The sequence below is a fragment of the Candoia aspera genome, chromosome 2 (genome assembly GCF_035149785.1).
Source record: "Candoia aspera isolate rCanAsp1 chromosome 2, rCanAsp1.hap2, whole genome shotgun sequence".
Lineage (NCBI taxonomy): Eukaryota > Metazoa > Chordata > Lepidosauria > Squamata > Boidae > Candoia > Candoia aspera.
Genome location: NC_086154.1, coordinates 101,322,442 through 101,342,721, shown reverse-complemented (window position 1 = coordinate 101,342,721; position 20,280 = coordinate 101,322,442). Strand labels below are relative to the sequence as shown.

Below are 20,280 nucleotides of genomic sequence, written 5' to 3'. Positions count from 1 at the left end.
TCGGACATGACTGGACTTAATGTCAAGGAAAACCTTTACCTTTACTTTATGCCCGAACTAAAAGATGTGTTTATCATATTTTGGACCATGAATGGAACAAACTGCAAGTATCCCAGGGAAAGTGATTTTGGAGCAAAGAGCAAGAAAAAGCCAAGGCAATTGGTGGTAACAGGGAGGGGAAGAAGAATAGTGAAAGAGACTGAAGACTGAAGGAGGGACACAAGTTGATACCTGCTGAGGGGGAGAGGGAAGGCAGGGCAGTGCTCTCTCACCCTATAAATCCTCTGGATTTTGTTTCATCCCAAACCTGGAACAACCAAAATGTTCTGGATTTTGTTTCTGCCAAACCATGACTTGCCTGCAAGGGTCTGGCAGAACTTTTGGAATGTGACGGTTTGTTCCAGATTTCCAACTAAATTTAGTCTCTGTTCATGAACACTCCCGTTACAAATCTATGAAATACAACACACAGTATTAGATCTCTATTTAAACATGCATAAGAGAGGCATGTTGGAACTTGAGTTATTTACACCTGACAAGTTCCACTAGTTTCAGTAGATTTGATTCTATGTAAGATCCAGTCTAATAGCTCCAGCTATTGGTTTGGGAGGAATGGGGCTTTAAGTAATTTCAGGCTGAAACTGAAGCTATAAAGTTATAACATCATCAACAAAAATATACGTATGCTTATTTGGTGCTCACAGCTTGATAATTGTACATGTAGAGCTAAACCTGAATAAGTCTTGTACAGACCTTGAAGAAACCCCACTGTGAATGCTAGTGCTACACTTTATGACGAAGCCAGGTAGCGGATATGTCTTTTTGAAAGGGAGAGATGAAAGAAGTAGTCTGATGCACTATGAATTACTATTGTATTCTTTCCTACCGTATTCCAAAAATTTTAAAAAGCTATGTTATGAAACCCTGTCACATTTTTATTCTTAAACACACACACACACACTTAATGGAAAAACCCTCCTAAAATATTTTAAATTCATCTTCTTTGTGATGGTTTGCACTGTTTTGCAACTGTTCCATTTGTGGAAGCTCTGACATCCTTTTTCCCTTCATTTTATCCCTTCTTGACTGATAAAATCAAAAAGATCAAGTAGTAGTTGTTGGCCTTGCAGAGCCATACAACCAGCCAGATCTGGTAACCTGGCCAGGATGCTGAGGGCAAACAAAGAAAGCCACATCATGCTAACTTGGAATGGAATAATATTAGGTGTGGCAGGAACATATCTTCCTGTTTCCCAGGAAACTCGGCTGTCATTCCCATCTTCTTTACTTGTTCACTTTTGTTAGTTAAAGAAGCCACAAACTCACACAAGTGCACCTTAAATGCATAGCTCTGGTGCCTGCCTTCCCTAGCATTTCTTCCCTCTTGGCAGTATTCTACCAGCATTGGATTTCCTTTTATTTCATCTTTGATAAGAAATATTCTAATTTTAGCAGGATTGTAAGACTGTATCCATACAATATGCTTTATATGTCCTTAACATGCTAAGCATGAAAAAAAAGATTCACTTGCATCTTGTGGTTTAGCATGTGTGTCAAGTCAGCCCATTTGGACAGTTTACATTCAATATATTTTGTCAACCCAGAAAACTGATGAATTTACAAGGAGATTAAAGATGCTGTGTGAACACAACCTAAAGGCTCTGTCTTGGCACATACCTCCCAGTGCATACAAGCTGCCCATTCAACGGTGTGGATTAAGTCTTTAGCTGTAGTTTATGAGTTTTTTTCCATCTTTCAAGGAGGCAAGATAGCGACTTTCTCATGCTGACTCAGCGTTTCAGGTAGCTGAATATGCTTTTGTAAGTGGCAGTTCCAGGGCAAAATCCCAGAAGATCCTTTGCTGCAGCTGATTCCCTTTCCTCCCCATCCCACCCCATTTATGCCCATCTGCAATCTTTGGCAGGTGCTTTCTAGTGGGTTGAGATAGAAACAATACTGCACACAGGTATGAAGGCCTTTCTTGGCCAATAGCCACTTACCATATATAACAGAGATTATACTGACCATATCTCAGAAAAGAAATGCCACTTTAAAACGTTCTGTGACACAGACAGACAGACAGACATGGAGCATTTCCAGGATGACCTTGGGGAGGAGAGAAGAGCTCACCATAGTCTTTCTTGCAATACTTCTTCATGTTTATCTTCAGCTTCCCTTTGGATGCCTTGCAGTAGGAATCACAGTCTTTGGGGGAGATGAACAGGAAGAGAAAGAAAAAAAATACATATATATATTGATACATACATAAAGTTAGTCTTAATATGAATGAAAGCGTGTGGGAAGAAGGGAGGGATGCAGCAGGGGAAAGGGAAGTGAGAGAGTAGTAGAAACTTAGCCTCCTATGAATAAGCAGCGTGCCTGGGAGATCCATCTGCCAGGACCTGATTGGGTCATCTAATGGGGGCATTCACTGAAAAACCTTCTATATTCCAAAGAAAGCCTTTCACAAAAGAAGCCATCCGCCTCGCCTTTCTCCTCCTCCTCTCCTTGTCTGATGAATTTTTTAGCCTGTCTTCTGCTGCCTGCTGCAACTCAGCTGCCTCCATGGGAGACCCTGGGCCTCCCTTATTGTACCACCCAGATCTTTAGAGAGCCACAACTCCCCCCCCCCTTCCCAGTTCTTAAACGGCAAACTGGAGCCTGATTAAAGCCCACAGAGGCCTCTTTGTCACCCCTAACCCAGACCTGTGTCAGGCTTTGGCATTCATTGCAGAAGGATTCTGGCTGGGGTCACCCCTCCACAAAAGGGGTCAGAGAGGAAATTAGCAGCCCATGAAGCATTAGCAAAGCCTTTGGCGTCCACTCTACTGGAGTGTGCAAATAAAATGCCCCAGTGGGATTGCTTCATTTCTAATAGGCCCTACTGCTGTGATACAATGGTTTTACTCCTTCTGAACATCATCCTGTGTTCCAGTGCTACTAATGTGATGCAGCCACAGCCACTTTGGCAGAGTCTGCTGGAGCTATTTTGCATCACTTGGAACACGGGGAGTTCAGTTATGCTTTGTGCATCAAAGGCTGATCTTCACAATCACGTTTTACTCTCCCATCCTTGGCTAGGACTGAACTGAGCTGTAGCGACCTGCTCTGCCTGCTCTTTATTCTGCTGGAAATACCAAAAAACACTTACTCTACAATGACATTCATGTTTACCCAAATAAACTAGAACAGAAGAGGTAGATATGTTTTGTGTTTGTGAAACAATCTGCAATGTACACACCTTGCTTTTCTTATGTATGAAAAAAATGTGTACGAGAGAGACCTCTCTCTTTATAAAACTACTCAAAGCAGCCTACATGGGATGTCCAACAATATTCGCAGGGAGACCAAAATGCTTGTTTACAAAGTCATTGTACTACCAACCCTATTGTACACCTGTGAAACTTGGACTTTCTACAAACGCCACCTCCAACTTCTTGAAAGATTCCATCAATGTTGCCTCCGTAAAATTCTGCAGATTACTTGGGAAGATAGGCAGACTAATGTTAGTGTATTGGAAGAAGCAAAGACCACCAGCATTGAGACAATGATCATCCAACATCAACTTTGCTGGACTGGCCATGTTGTTCGAATGCCTGATCATCGTCTTCCAAAGCTACTCCCAATTTAAGAACGGAAAACGGAATATTGGTGGACAGCAAAAGAGATTCAAAGATATTCTCAAAGCTAATTTTAAAAAGTTTAATATGAGCACTGAGAACTGGGAAGTCCTAACTCATGAGTGTTTAAATTGGAGGTCAGCCCTTATTAAAGGTGCTACGGACTTTGAAGAAGCACGAGTACAGGGCAAAAGGGAGAAGTGAGCTAAGAAGAAGGCACATCAAGCAAATCCTCACCATGACCATCTTCCACCTGGAAATTTATTCCCTCATTGTGGGAAGTTGTGCAGATCCAGAATTGGCCTTTACAGCCACTTATGGATCCACCGTTAAGATTTTAATCCTGGAAGACAATCTTACTTGGCTACAAGTGATCACCACCACCACTACCAATATCCTATCCACGAATTGATATCTTGTTAGTTTATTGAAGACATATAGCAATCATATAAAGAGCTATAGGTTACAAAATGTTTAATCACCACCACCACCACCACCATCATCTTGCTAAGTCCTCAGAATAATGTTTGGCATATTTAATACAATACAGAAATATAATACATAAAAGCCAATAACATCAGAAATGGGTTGCTTTGCTGCTATAATCATTATACTATAGTTTTTCCAAGGAACTCAGACCTCTTGACTTTCTCTACATATATAGTCATGCTTCATATTTTTGTTGGTATTATTCTGATATCTTGAATCTATTTCATTCCAGAAAAGGCAGCAGAGTCAGAAGCAAGAGAGATTTAGAAGCTGCCAAGAATTAGAAGAATGCCCCAGATAACTGCAGTAGAAGCAGAATCCAAGTGCTCTTTCTGCTGAGCAATTGTCCAATCACTCTTCCAATTCTTGGAACTGCTAATCAATATAAAAGTCCCCAATAACTAAAGTCTACAAATAAATTAGCCAATACAGTATCCTGGAGGAGGAAATGACTCAATTGTGAAACATACCCATATTCAAGACAGATCAGCTATCATCTGAACACCATTTTAAATGCTTATTGTTTTACTATTAACTTTTACTACTAACTTTGTCTTGATGATTGCACTTCTTCTGACATACTTAGAAGCTTTAATTCCTTTAATCCCACAGGATCAGACTAATGATCTCTTTGTTCCCCAGCATCCTTGAGTGCAGACTCACAGCCACCAAGTCTAAGGCTGTAGAGCGAACTGGATTTGATGGTGAAAAGGTGATTCACCATGCATGTCAGTGAGCATGTTGCACTGGTTAGTGCCTTTTTCAACATTTTTTCCTGTGATCACGCAGCACAAGCTGAGGAAAAGATACAGCTTCTCTAATGAGTTGCTGACTAGTATGATGTGTATGTTCACACACATTGTTTTTCCATTCAAATCCAGATCACTGCACAGTCCTGATTGTCTTACCTATTCTTTCTTCTGAAACCTTTAACTGTTCTTGAGTCAGTGCATCAGTTCTTCCCTCTTATCCAGGTATGCTTATGGGCCTTAGCTCTGTTCTAAAATTAATCCAGGACTTGCTTGCTGCTCCTCAGGATCCTTTCCTATTTGTAACTCTGCTCCATTTTGCTGGGCACCCAAACTTCCAGGCAAGAATTCCCTGATTGCTTCATTATCAATCTGCCTTATAAGTTGAGGAAGAAAGCATTTCCCCTTGTTTAGCATCTGCTGAGTTCAAAGTAAGTTCCATATATGACACAACAGAACATAAGAGCTCCTTCTATTCTTGATGCCTTACAGATGGTACATATTGCATATGAGCTGCTGGGTTCTAAGGATGGCCAAGTAAGAAATTTAGATCATTTAAAAAATCTACTATAAATGACCCTAAGTCAAGCACATTCTTAGGTCACCTTAATGTCAAGCTCAAAGTATAACCCATGGTTTAAGACTCTATTTTAAATTCTATTTTTGATTCTCTAATTAAAAATGATGACATCTAAGTATAGTTTATGTTTCAGATTTTTTTCAAGCTATGCATAACCAATCAATTTAAGTTCTATGTCTTCCATTTTCTCTATGACACAATAATTATATTCAATCTATTTTCTTTTCCTGATCAACCTTCTCTCACAGTACCTAAATTTTCCAGGAGTATAGTACCTGAATTCGCTGGATGCAGAGCAATTCCTGCATTGTCATCTCTATAGGGTCTCCTTCCTCTCTTTAATTTTTTTTTGGGGGGGGGAATATTAATTTCCTCACTCTCCACTTTATTGTATCACAGAATGCAAATCTGCTGGCAAACATCTATTTCCATATTAGTGTTGACATATTTTCATATGTGAATGGAGAATGCCCACCAAGGACCCATAGGCCCATCAATTCTCATGGCTAGTAAAATATCATATAGAATTTTAACCTCTTTTTACACTTAAACTTATCTGATACCCTACACTTCTGTAGGGTATTCCATACTTTCTGTTCTCTACCCACTTCTGTACTCCATCCCACACATACCACTGATATGGACAGAGCAAAAGGACAATAAAAGGGACATTCTGATATTTCCATAGTCCCACACATGGATTCAGTGGGTGCCATTCAAAACAAAGTCAGTCTCTTTCTACATATCCCATTATAGATTCCACGTTCTGATTATTCACGATAGATGGTCAGAGGTGCTAGATGGGTTGAGAATCAGGCAGAATTAATATGAGAGTGCCTTAGGTTTGGGAATTTTTTCTTCAAACCCCACCTCACCCAACATTACTTTAAGTAAATCTAAGTTTGACAAAAATACAAATATTTGATGAGGAAAGGTGAGATGAGGTACAGGTAGTTGGAACTCTCCAAACAGAATAATATGCTTATTAATATCTATTATCATCATCATCATTATCATCTGAGTCTAGCATTTTGTTTCTCACAATGGACAACCACAAGCCTCTGAACTCTCACAAGGAGATGGAGATATATCCCTATCCCACCATTGTTCCAGTGCCTTTGGTATTTGGAGGCTTGCTGCCTTCAACATGGAGTTAAGAACAAAATCACATCAGCGTATTTCTTTTGTATTGGTCACTCACTTGTGTATTCAGTCCATACTTGTTCAGGATGCCTTTGTTCTTAATCTTCTCTCCCCCCCCTTTTTTTTTAACCACACACTCTTTTTACATAACTCATTCACATAACATTTAATTTCCTTTTATGTTTCTCGTGACATATCCAACTCTCACATCATATAACAAGAGGGGAGGAATGTGCTGTTAAATACAACCAGTTTTACTTCTTTCAAAAATATTCCATGTAAGAGACCATATCCTATCTGCATTTGCACATCTTAAAATTTCTCCATTTCCATTTTTACTAAATATTCTACCAGGGTATAAATTCATCCACTTACTCTAGTTTTTCACCATTTATATATAACTTGCAGTCATCCACTTCATCTCTGCTGTCAAATCATGTTCTTTGATATATTAATTTTCAAATCCATCATATCATACAATCAAATTCATTGTTATCAAATCCATTCAAATCCTCATTGCATCATCCATACCCACGAAGATGTACTGCACTTTTCAAAAATGGCTCACTGTTATCTCTTACACTTTTTCAGTCAGAATTCTGCCAGGCACATTTAACAAATCAGCCCCTTGTAATGTTTGCGTTTATTCTTGCTACTTTTCCCCTTTGTATAGGGAAAAAACAGCATTCGTCCAATCATCAAGCAAGTAGTATTTTCTCACATACATTTAACAAGTCACACAGCCATCCCATAACAAATTTTATTTATTTATTTATTTATTTAATTTAATTTTTATCCCACCTTTATTATTTTTATAAATACCTCAAGGCAGCGAACATACCTAATACTCCTTCCTCCTCTTGTTTTCCCCACAACAGCAACCCTGTGAGGTGAGTTGGGCTGAGAGAGAGAGTGACTGGCCTGAGGTCACTCAGCCGGTTTTCGTGCCACATGCATATTATAACATTTCTTCAATTAGACCATCGACTCCTGCATTCCTACGATTTTTCTACCTCTTATAGTGTGAATTACTTCTTTTTCATCACTAATATTTGTAGTATGTATTTTGGTTCCACTCTTCAAAATATCATTATCATTCCCATACAAATTACTAAAATACTCCTTCCAGTGTTCTCACTTCAAACTCATCCCAAATTATTTCACCAATATTATGTTTAATTCCATTCATTTGGCTGGAGTGTCCTTGTTTAAGCCCCTTCCCAAACAACTTTTTCATTTCCATCAAAATCATACTGCATTTTCTCTACCTCTCCTCATTTTAATCATTCTTGCTTTCTGTAACTATACTGATTTTAACTAACGTTTTCTTTTTATACCCATTACTATTTAATATTTTTATTTGGCATGTGCATATATCTAAGCACAGTAAGGCCTTATTCCTCCCCATCCCCCAAAACTATGTGAAATAGCATGGGATGAGAGAGAATGGCTCAAAATCACCAAATGAATTTTCATAGCTGAGGGTGGACTAGGACCATTTTCCTCCCAATTCTTTATTATATACTTTAAAATGATATAAGAAATAATCATTACTGCAATAAAGAAAATCAGGCAGATGCCAAAATAAGGGTAGATAAACAACCAATCTGAAATGTCATAGAACTAATATATTCCAATACATCATTAGAAACTTATAATATTATGGTATGTTCATATCCATTTTCTAGTCAAAATCCACATATCTTGGTTAAACTTTAAACTAAAAAATGCTTGGGTAACCTGGTTCAAATCATTAAGTGAAACTATAAATAATAAATAATGCATTCCACTAATACTATAAATTATGCAGCAAGTTAAAAATGAGCTCTAGAAACCAACTGTGGATGTGGCATAATTCCATGTATGAGATTATAATCCAGGAATAGTTTCCAGTTCAAACTGAATTGTGTATCAGATTTACTTTTTAAAACAAACTGATTTTAGACACTGAGGAATATTCCCACAGTTTAGTTAACCATTCTTCCATAGAGGGAATCAAAGGTCTTTCCCAATGAAAGGCATAGAAAATCCTTGCAGCCATTAATATATATAATGCCAATTCAGTATATTTTGACGGGATGTGCGGTTTAGTAAAATTTAATAAAAATATATATTGTTGCAATGGGTTTGTTCCATTCCATTAGAAGCACTTTAACTACTACACCACATTGGCTCTCAACTCTCAAATCCTACATGAAGCCCACCCTTGGCTGCCCAAAGAAACCAGGCAGGCAGGGAAAGGATCCAGGTGGCTGAGTTCAGGCTACAGAAAACCTGATCCAATTCCTTGGACCCTACAAAGTTAGCTAATCACAGATGACTTCACAAGACATTGCTCAGTCATCTCATTAGATTCTGTCCAATTGCCATCCAACCTACCGTCTGTCTGTCTTCATCTGGTCAGTCATATCCAACTTACAAAGGCTATAGATTTATAGATCCAACACAGAGTAAATATGAGCAAACTGCTCAATTATTTTTTCTGTACTCTCTTGTCTCGTTCCCATCCGTCCATGCATGTCATGTAGCAGAATACATCTACATCTACATCTTCCCCTCTCAACCATATCAGTGGTATGTGCCTTCCTCAATCTCGGGTCTTCTACAAGAGGCCTGGGAGTTTGAGGATTCTGCACAGTCTCTTAGCTGTTCCTAAGATTGCACTCTTCTGGACAGAGAGCTCTGATGCTATTCCTGGGATCTGTTGGAGCCACTCTCCCAGCTTGGGAGTCACAGCCTCAAGTGCCCCTACCACCACTGGGACTACTTTGGCCTTCACTTTCCACATCCTCTCTAGTTCCTCTTTCAGGCCCTGGTACTTCTCCAGCTCCTCATACTCCTTCTTCCTGATGTTGCCGTCACTTGGCACCACTACATCTATTACCACTGCTGTCTTCTGGTCTTTGTTTACTACCACAATGTCTGGTTGATTGGTTAGTACCTGCCTGGGGAAATATATACCTGGGAATATGAATACACACACACACACACACACACACACACACTATATGTATATATACTGTATGTACGTGTGTGTGTGTATGCATATGTATGTATGTATGTGTACATGTAGATGTACATGTATATGTGTATATATATATATCCCCAGATCAGATTCATTCCAGTTTTTTCCAATTCCAAAATTCATCTCTGATTCTTCCATTATCACCATTCACTAGAATATAGCATAGCAATCTATGCATTCCTATGCTGAGACGCAGAAACAACAACATAGATGAGATCAGTGCATACTTTCTGATATATATTCTGGCTCCTTCTTTCCTAATTAAACCTACAACTTCATTTCCCTGTACATATTCATCAATTCTACTGCACAAAATCAGAAGACCTCAATTCAGACCTATTACATCCTTCCCCTTTCTCTTAGTTTTACAACATATTCTTTCATTTCAATGATTAATTTATGCTGTTTAGCATACACACGTTTGTTAGGAGACCAGCAATTTCACAGTTGCGTTCTTTAAGAATTCTCAGGTGGATGTCATCCAGACCTGGTGATTTGTTACTATATGCTCTCTCAAGAAGTTTTGGAATAGCTTCACTTGTTACTTTATTTGGCTTTAGCTGTTCCAATTCCCTCCCTGAAAAAGTCAGTACTGGTCCAGGTCTCTATCTCTTCTTTAGTACCAGAGATGCAATTAATTCTTTCACTTCCTCTGTAGTCTCTGTATACTCCTTGAGCCTCTCGTTCATTCTGTTGCGGTCTAATGGCTGAACCACTGCTCTGGCTTTTTTCCACTTCAAATATATGTAAATAAGTTTTTATTGTTTCCCGTTTTTTGCCTCAAGTCATTTTTGGATTCCTTATAGGTACCCTACATTCTTCCTGCTTCTCTTTGTGCTCCTTGTTAGGACAGATTTTAAGGAAGTCTTCTTAACTTTTACAGCTTCCTGGATGTTGGCTGACTCTTTCTTACATTGGGGAAAACATTCCAGCTGAGCTTCAATTACTGTGCTCTTAAAGAACCTCCAGGCATTATGAGGATATTTAATTATCTTGACTTTTCCTTTCAGTCTCTTTTTCACCAGTCTGTTTGTTTATTTACCAGATTATATAGCTGTCCATCTTATGCAACATAACTCTGGGTGGCTCACAAACAACAATAAAAGCAATAAACACATAAAAATCAATACAGAAAACTCCCGGCACCCCCAACTGCCACACTTCTCCACACGTTCATAAAAAAAGCCTTTCTGGGATCCAGACTCACACTATCCCAGTGCTTGTGGGAAAATGCAGCTTTTCACTGCTTTTTGGAAGGCTAGGAGGATAGGGGCCTGCTGGATCCCAGGGGCAGTTATTGAGAAGGCATGCTGTCTAGGTCCCACTAGATGGCAACATTTGAGGGAAGGGACCAGGAGCATCCCACCCTATCAGACCAAGTGGAATGGGCAGACACCCTCAGGGAGAGGCAGCCCTGAAGATAACCTGGACTTGTGCCATTCAGGCTTTAAAGGTGATAACCAGTACCTTGAATTGCACCTGGAAAGAAACTGGAAGCCAGTGCAGCTCACACAGCAGTGGTGTAACATGGGTGAATTGTGAGGTGCTCAGAACTGTGCATGCTGTCACTTCCTGGACCAGCTGTAATTTCTGGAAAATTTATTCTAAACCCAGACTAGTCCCATAAACTTTATTAGAATGATTAATTGTCTCCGATTATTGACTGAGTCTATTTGAAATTTATTAATGCAGATGCAGATGGAGAAATCATATAATATTTCTTCCCAGTTTCCACAGAAACAGAAAGAAAGGAAGCATGAGTGAGGTATGTCCATCCTATCCCTAGTACAACAGAACACACAACAGGACACACAATTTCTTTTTATACAAGTAGTACAAGTTTTCTTGCCTCTTTTGAGGAACTAACAAGGAGATTTTAAAGAATTTTCATGCAGTAAAACTACAGCAGATGGTAAGGAGACATACCTTATTTTTCTGCTATGATTTCTAAGATTGCCTAGCAATACCTCCTGCTGATTGAATGACAAAGCCATAAAAATGTCACTGTTAAAGGTTTTTTCCCAGCAACAATATAACTCTACCTTAGTGAAACTCCAGAGGATAAAAATGAAGCATGTTTTTAATTTGGCTTGGAATTCAGATGGATTATGTTAAAAGCAATATAGGTTTTGGCTTCACTATTCATCAGATTTTACATTAACCCTAACCTTAACAATAATGGGGTTTTCCTGAACCTTGATTATGAATGTATCATTTGATTGTAACAATGTGGAAAAGAACACAATAAATAAAATGACTTATTTATACTACTTCCATTTCCATGTAGTTTCTGTATAACTCAGGACTTTATGGTTGCTGGGAGAACTATGGATCTGTTCCAATCTGTTAATAATCCATTATGTATGGAGGGATATTCTCTTAATTTTGGTTTCATGACTATATAGGAAGAATTGGCCTTACCAAGGTCAGATCATTGAGGTTTTAGTTTGGGGCTTCTTTCTACATCTGCAAGATTGGGAAACTTACTACTGTAGGAAAATGAGGGAAGCTGATGAATTTTCAGGAATACTGAGGAATTTGCAATTTGATATGGCTCATACTTCTGTTAGAACCTTAGTTATATCACAGTTGAGCATGATGGTAACCCAGGTGGTTTTCATAATCATGCTGAATGCCTCCTTTCCTTTAGCCAAGCTTGCTTAGCACCATGATATCCCATAGAACTGAAGGCAGTGGGATAAAATGGATATAAGATGGAGAAGGGCTTACATCACACCTGAAGCCCACTCTTCAGTGGTGAGTGTGGCAAAAAGAAACTACTTGCCACCATCAATGCATCCTCACTGTGCCAACCTGCACAGGTTTGGGGGCAGCATGATTTGCAGTCTTTCACTGCCTCACCAGAAGAAAGACCTAAATGAACCTTTGATTGCTTTCTGTGAAGGTTGTGCACTTTGACCATAAGTTGCATAGATTTCTCAGAACCTAAATTCCATGGCTGATGCAAACCAGGTGGTAAAGATGATTAAAGTACAGGGGAAAGTTTCAAATTAATATTTCAAAACAATTATGTAAAGTAATTTGTCAGGAAAGTCCACCTTATTCTTTGAAAACAGCTGCTAAAAAGATTTTTAAAATCCAAAAACTTAAAGTACTGTATTATACCCTGTAAATATGACAAAAGTGGTATGATCTGATATATGTTTATTATTAAGAGATATATGTATGATAAACTGGAGTTAAAACTATTTGGAGGAAAGGCAAATGTATTAAAAATTTAGGCAACAGTCATTGATATTCTTAAAGAAATTACAGTGTATAAATTGCCATCTGACTTTTAGCCTTTTCAAAAAGTGGTGTTAATAATGCTAAATAAGTTGTGAATTGTTAAGAAAAAATAACTGAGGAATGTAACCTTGTTGTGAACTGGAAAAACAATAATCAACAGAGGATTGGATCAAGAGTACGCAGCATCAATTATTAATGCATAATATAACTAGTTATAATAAATGTTGGTTTAAGCAAGAAAGAAAAAAAAGAATCTTTGGAAGTCTGGAAGAAATTTGCTTTTTATTGGAATAAGTTGGCAATTAAGTTAATGTAATTTAATGTGTTGATAGGAATGAAATAACTGGGTATAATACAATTTAAATATATTTACAGGATATTTGTTTTCTTTTACTATTCCTTTGTTGCCCAAAAGACCATCAGCTCCTGGACCTATTTTGTGCTATCCCAATAATATGATCTTAGTCATAACTTAGTCATAATAATGGCAATAGTATATGACCTATAATAGTTATAGCTGCAATAAAAACATTAACGCAAAGCTCATCATCTAGTTGATATATGATGCATGGATCTATAGATATCATAACTGAAACCTTCTTGAAGCTGTTTGGCCAAATTTCTCAGAGCTTATTGTGGTTCCTTGATGTGTACCAAATTTCCTGCTGAGATTGAAATCTGGCCTAATTTAGGGAGGTGAAAGGGGCTGAAGCTCAGCTTTTCAGTGGTGGTGCTGGTCCTTTGGAACAGCCTCCCAGTGGGCATCCTGTTGGCTCCCTCCCTGACTGCCTTCCAGAAGCTACTCAAACAGAGCTCTTCCAGAGGGCATGAGGGCCTTGATTCCATCTTCATTTGCTTATAGTTTAACTAGGTTAATTTAATTTTAATTTTACCCTATATTTTCATTAGTTTGTGAACCATTCTTTTATATATATATAGTTTATTGTATATTGTTTCTTGGGTATTTTTGTTTTGAAAACCACGGAGAAGCCTTAGAAATTTGGCAGCCTATAAATATGATTAAGAAATAAATAATTTCCATAGAGGATCATATGCAGCTTTGCTGTCAGAAATCTTGATTTTGTTTTCTTCTGACAACTCCCTGGCCTCCCTGACTTTATAAAATAATTATTTGTCATCATGAAAGGCAAGTTTAGAACTGGACCTAAAAGTTTATGTTTATCAATTCAATATTTGACTTTGGCCTGAAAAAATGCCCTGGCCCTTTTGTGAAGCAATGGCCTTTTGACAATGACATCCCAAAAGATTTAAGTACTTTCCCTACTTGGTGTAGGGCAGGTCTGTTGGGAACACCCATTTCCTATGCCTGTTATCTATAGAAGCTATAGTGATATAATGACTTCTTCTCCACCTTGTAGCAGTGTCAAGTTCCTTCAAAAATGTCTAGGAATTTTGTCCCCCTCCCTATATTTTGAAACTTGTACCTTTTCATAGGACCTTCTGAGAGTGCTGGATTGTTTGCAGCAGAAGACACTCTTCAATCTCTCCCTTCCTAATTGAAAAACATGACCCTTTTCTTCTTTCTCTAGCACCAATCTTTTAATTCTTTTCCTCCAGCTCCAATGTTTTTAACATTTCCACTTGTTCCAGTTCACTTTTTTCCCTCCTTCCTCTGGAACCCCCATTCCGTTCTTTTTAGCTGGAGTTGGATTTCCAATTCCTTTAATCCAAGTAAGTAGGTGGGTCTCATTGCAGTGCTTGGTTGGTTGGGCCTCATAGGGATGGTTGAGCTCCCCACCCCTCCAGCACATAATTTTTGGAACTGACATGTTGTCCCTTGTCTTCTACTGGCTGGTCAAGCAAAGATGTCCACCCATCAATAACATATGGGAAAGCTCTTTATGTCTTTGAGAAAAAGGATTTAAGAAAAAGAAAAGGGAAAAAAATACCCATCTATCAGGTACAAAACAGCAATATCCTTCCCAAAACAAACAAGCAAAAAACCTTTAAAAGGGGGCTGAATTATCCTGGGCTGCCCCTCATGTCCATTATCTACCACCATATAGCAGCACAGATGAACCCATATGGTGAAAGGTCAGAAGCCTCAAATCTTCTTTCCCAGAATCCTTCTGGGTCTACACACCCTAATTTCACCTTCCTGCCTTGATGTAGCAGTTTGGTAGGTATTGCTGCATCTACATATCTTCTATGGAGAGCCTCGCTTGCATCCACCCCCTAACCCCAGTGAAAGAGGGATCCAACAACCTGTGCTGCTTTTCTGACACATTTAAAAGGGAAAATAAGAAAAAGAATGAAATAAATTCTCTGTGCCTTCTCCTAGTCCTGTATGGGAGATACATGACTAGCAGAGCCAGCTCTTCCTACTCCAACTCCTTCAGAAGGTAAACCAACTTTACAGTAGCTAGATAAGAAAAGGCAAAAATAATATAAAATCCCCTTTTAACTTTATGTAGTCTCATGAAAATATTTAACAATGGAAAGATAAAAATACAGAGCTGTTCAACTCCTGAACAACATCTTAAAAGAAACTCCAATGGAAAAAATAATAAGGAAAATATAAGATCTGGGCAGATCACAAGATGACACCAGGCCACTCCAAATTATCAGCACTAGAATGGTTTACTGGTTTATATTACTATTACAATATATATAAATTTTGTTTATTCTGCTTTATTTTTGCATACCAGCTACAGTCCCTTGGGATTCAAATGGTTAATAAATCTTATTTATTAAATAAGTAAATAAGTAAAAAAAAGTAATTAATATTTTTCCTGTTGTTGTTTTTTTGCTATATTTGCCCTCTTCAGTCTATTCCCTTTGATGTAAAAATAGTATACGGAATTTGTGTTATCATTTAGTACATAGTTCTGGCTGATTTCCCAGACCAAGGAAGAGTGCTACATTGAACATAATGAAGCTGGCTGATTTTCCCAACTTGAAGGCTCAAAGTGTTATATGTAAAAATGAAGCAACCCTGATAAAAACCAAAAAGAGCTGCTGCAAACAAATTTGGGATACTAATTTCTAACTCTCAGAGAAATCCAACAGAAATAATCACATCTCTTTTGTCTGTTCGAATATGAATTTTGATGGGGAATATTTTCTGGATATGCCCAAATACTCAAATGTAAGTTCAACTAAATTCTTAGCAATAGACTTCCTAACAAGAATATTTAAGAATGCAATGTCTATTGGCATTTAACATTTACAGGCTGTTCATTGTTAGTATTGTTGGAGATGTTAACAAATCAGCATGCCTCAATTAGCATGTAAATTGAGTTTGTCCCATGATACAACCCTCCATGCTTGTTAGAGGAAGCTGTCTGTTGCTACTCCCACTTCCTCTCTCCCTCTCCCTCCTCCTCCTTCTTCATCTGAGAAGAAGCATGTTTTGCTTCTCTCTCCATCTTGGGCCTAAAGCCATGTGCTTGCTCCTTTCTTCCATGCAGCCCTTAGCAGCTACAGGGCTAAGAGATCACTAAGTATAGGGAAAGAACAGAAGAAACAAGGAACATCATTTTTTGAAGATGGATGTAACTGAACTAAGAATAGTCAGTAAGACTCTTTTTACTTATCTTAAACCTACTTTGTCTAAGTGTGTAATTCTTTATGCTTGGGAGGACTAAGTATGTCCTATGTTTCTCTAATGTGTTCATTAAAGCTATTTAAGATAATATTCTTTTTCTGTGCACAGCTTCTCTGCTGTGTTAAGCTCTGCTCCGTTCAGTGGTCCTAGCTGTCCACTAATGGCTTCAAGTGTATGATCAAAGTATAATAGCTATCAGTATTTGACAGGTGATTTGCAACTGAAATTTTAAAAAATGTTACATTTAAATCCTTCAACCTATTAGAATAGACAGTTCGATCCAAAATTTTAACACCGATTTTTTATCTCAAATTCAGTGTAGAACATTTAACTGGATTTTAATTTTTTGAAAAAAAGAAACCAGCTCTTCCTTAGTTTGTCTTCTTTGTACTACAGTGTAAAACCATATGAGCAGCATCAAATGCCAGAGCACCAATTACACCATCTGCCAATGGCTAGGGATAGAGCCTATTTAGTCTAGTTATTGGCTGTGCTGGCTGGGACTTATGAAAGAAGTAGTCCAAAACCTCTGAAGGCCACCAGCATGCTTAATGTACAGTATTTGCAAAGCAGGTTTTCTAATGTCAGACAAGCAGACTTAATCTCTATCTCCACATTAATGGTTAGCATTAATGAAGTAATGAAGTAATCAAGATCAGCATTAGCAGCCGCCAAATCTCATGTAGGTTGGTATCTTTAGTCTGATTTTTTTTTTCTGTGATGCTTGGAGAGAAGATGCCATTTAAATAGAGCCTTCGAGAAAGAAGTAAGAATGAAACACTAGACTCTTCCTTCCTTACACCACATGTCTTGCTTTTTCCCTTTCACCTCTGATAGTCCTGAATTGTACTGGAAGTGGGACAATGCGCATTTTGCTTTCTATAATGTTGCTGTCTTGCTGGACTATGCTAATATTTTATCTCCACTGTGCTGTCTCCAAGAGCAAGTAATGTCAGAAATACGTAAGTCTGTGAAGAAGTAAGCACCTAGCTAAACATGGTTGATCTTGAAAGGCTAAGAGATTGGAACCAGCTGGTACAGTACTTGGATGGGAGACTACCAGGAAATTCCAGGGTTGTACCCTAGGCTGAGAGGTCAACAAAACAAGAAACTTTCATATTCTTACCAAGAAAACTACATGGATGTATCTATGCAGTCACCAGGAGCTGAGTTCTATTAAAAAATGACTTAAATTCACTGTTGTGTAAGTTTAGCTCCTGGTTCAACGGAGCTGAAACTAGCAGTTGTGGACAGAGCTGACTGCAGATACATTGTAGTGGATGACATTTTTATCTCATATCCATTTCTTCTGTTTTAACACATCCTAACTTGGAGCATATTCAGAAATGTATGTATGTTATGATGCCTTAATGGGTTTTATGTTTGAACCAAGTTCCTGCATTTCCAAGAAGGAACAAAAACTGAATAAATATTCTGAGATTTTCTGCAGCCTTAACAGAATGACAACACAGTAACTGGTGGCTGGCAAGAAAACATCCATATGCCAGTTTGTGAGGACTACCCTAGACCTGAAGTATCAGAGGGGACATAAAACTTAAGAACACAGCTGAGTAAACTGCGAGAATCTAGGAGACGGTGCATGCCTTTTGGATTGAAAAACAGAATATGGATTAATAAATAAAATAAATGAACTGGAGACGCTCTCCAGTTGTGTATTGGGTTACAACTTTTTGCAAATCTGAGTGTTTGTGGGAATTAAAGTGCATTACTGCCCCATCTCCACTCTTGGAAGATGCAACTGTCCTTTTCCCCAAAGGATGAAATATTAAGTCTTACTGAACTGAATTTTTTTTTAAAAAAGGAGCAAGAAGCTTGGCAATGTATAGTCCCATGTCCCATTCCTAGTCAAAACAACATGGATTTGGAAAGTAGTAGATCTAAAAAACACATCACATTTTAAAATCCTCCAAGCAAGACAAAATGTGGGGCAGCTGTTTTGCCTCATTTGCTGCTTAGGTATATCATCAGAAGTAACTTTATAGCTGGATGCCTTTCTTGTCACTTCACTACTTAATAATTTCCTCCTTTATTTTTTAGTGCTTCTTGTGACTGCCCAGAAATTGGTGCGAGCAGTCACCATAAGCCCATTGTTTGTGCAACTAATAGGGCATCCCACCAGGGCAAGTCCCACCCAATCTGCTAAATCAGCATGGAGAACTTTGATTCCCACCCCCACCCCCCACAAGGTTGCTAAACTACAAATCTCAGCAACCATCACATTTTTTTAAAAATCTGTCTGAGTTTATTAGCTGTTGAAATTGCAATCTCCCCATTCCTGTACTAATGCCTTGAAAAGGGAAGGCTCACCATGCTGTCAGGATGGTATTCATATAGAGTTTGAAGCAATTCAGTCATAAAATTTCTGACGTTGAAGCCATGAAACACAGAACACTTCTTAAATAACAGTACTAGAGACATTTAGAGCCTATGATGAAGTGCATGTTTGCATTAGCTGGGAGGCATAATGCTCAACAGAATGCCAGAAACTTGAGATACTGACTGGCTGATGTTCACAGTACATTACACTTGGGTTATCATTTGAGGGGAAACTGGTGCATATTGTTCACAGCACATTTATTTTATTATATCTTCCGCTTCCCTTTTTATTTCTTTCTATATGGGCTTTGAATTATGCCACATCTTGAGGTATCTTAGCTTGGATTACTTATCTGTCACTCTCCCAAAATTCTTTTTATTAATCATTTTGCTTGATTAATTATAATAATGCACAACATTCACATACAACTGTGCTCCTCTGTGACTGGGAACAGTAAACAGATACCTGTGAAGGAAATTCATAGGACATCGTTGAATCCATCCACAGGAAATGTTGTAACCAAAGGCTGGGTTCAGACAGCATGCTTAATGAGGTCAGTTAAAGCTTAGCCACAAAAATCTGTGTGAATTCAGATTCAATGTATCATGTGAACTCAGAAAATGATTAAGTGAAAGTTCAATTTCTACCTTCTGGATAAAGAAGGTAGTTATCTCTAGATAATGTCCAGAAGTTGAAGACAAAAGGAAGACCAGGAAACTGTACCAGCGGATATATTTCATTAAATAGGAGTCAGGTTTTTGCAAAATATTGTGCACACAATGAAAGCAGTGGCAAACAAGTCAAGAGACAGCAAAGCTTCAAGTTAATCCTCATGCAACATAATGTTCCAGCTGTGTTGTTCTCCAGCTGCAGAGCCAAGCCTCTAAATGTCTTTATATGAGGCATTTTATGCAGCAGGATACAATTTCAGCACAGTATACAAAATAGAAGGGGAAATGCATGAGAAGAAATAATTCTTGAAATGTTGGGCCAAAAGCTGTCAGCTTTGAGGAATGGTAAGGAAAGGGAGAAAGATAATGATTATCTACTTTCCATAGCTGACCACTTAGAGTATTGCAGAAGAAAGAGCAGGAGGAGCCATCCCTAGGTTTCACTCTATCCCAGAATAAATTAAATGTAGAATGAATGTCCATTTACAGATGAACTACCTGATATCTTTCAGAATATTTTAAGAGAGAAGTAAGTCCCATGATCCACCATGGTTATGCAGCCATTGCTGGAGAGCAGATGTGCAGTGAAAACCTAGAGAATGAAAGGATATCACAGATAAAAGAAAGGACTGCTTAGGGGGCAATATACTAACCTGATACTGTCCTAGCAGAAGATTAGCCATCATCATTGCCTCTCTTTTATGTCAAAATATGCCTCAAAAAGGCCAACTCATTAGCAATTATTTCTTCTTCTTAGTACAAGATGTTGAACATACTGCTATTCAAGTCCTATTTCAACCAATCCTACAATTCTACGGTGTTGTGCTTAGGCTCAATCTGTCCTTGGG

The 20,280-nt window shown here is 38.2% G+C and overlaps 1 protein-coding gene across 1 annotated transcript in view; it reads right to left on the bottom strand.

Moving 5' to 3' along the window:
- Nucleotides 1-20,280, bottom strand: part of NTN1 (netrin 1) — a 155,683-nt gene that overhangs the window by 18,566 nt on the left and 116,837 nt on the right. The window contains exon 5 of the mRNA XM_063292596.1: nucleotides 2,131-2,205. Coding sequence (XP_063148666.1) covers nucleotides 2,131-2,205 — 75 coding nt within the window. The remainder of the gene's footprint in view (nucleotides 1-2,130; nucleotides 2,206-20,280) is intronic.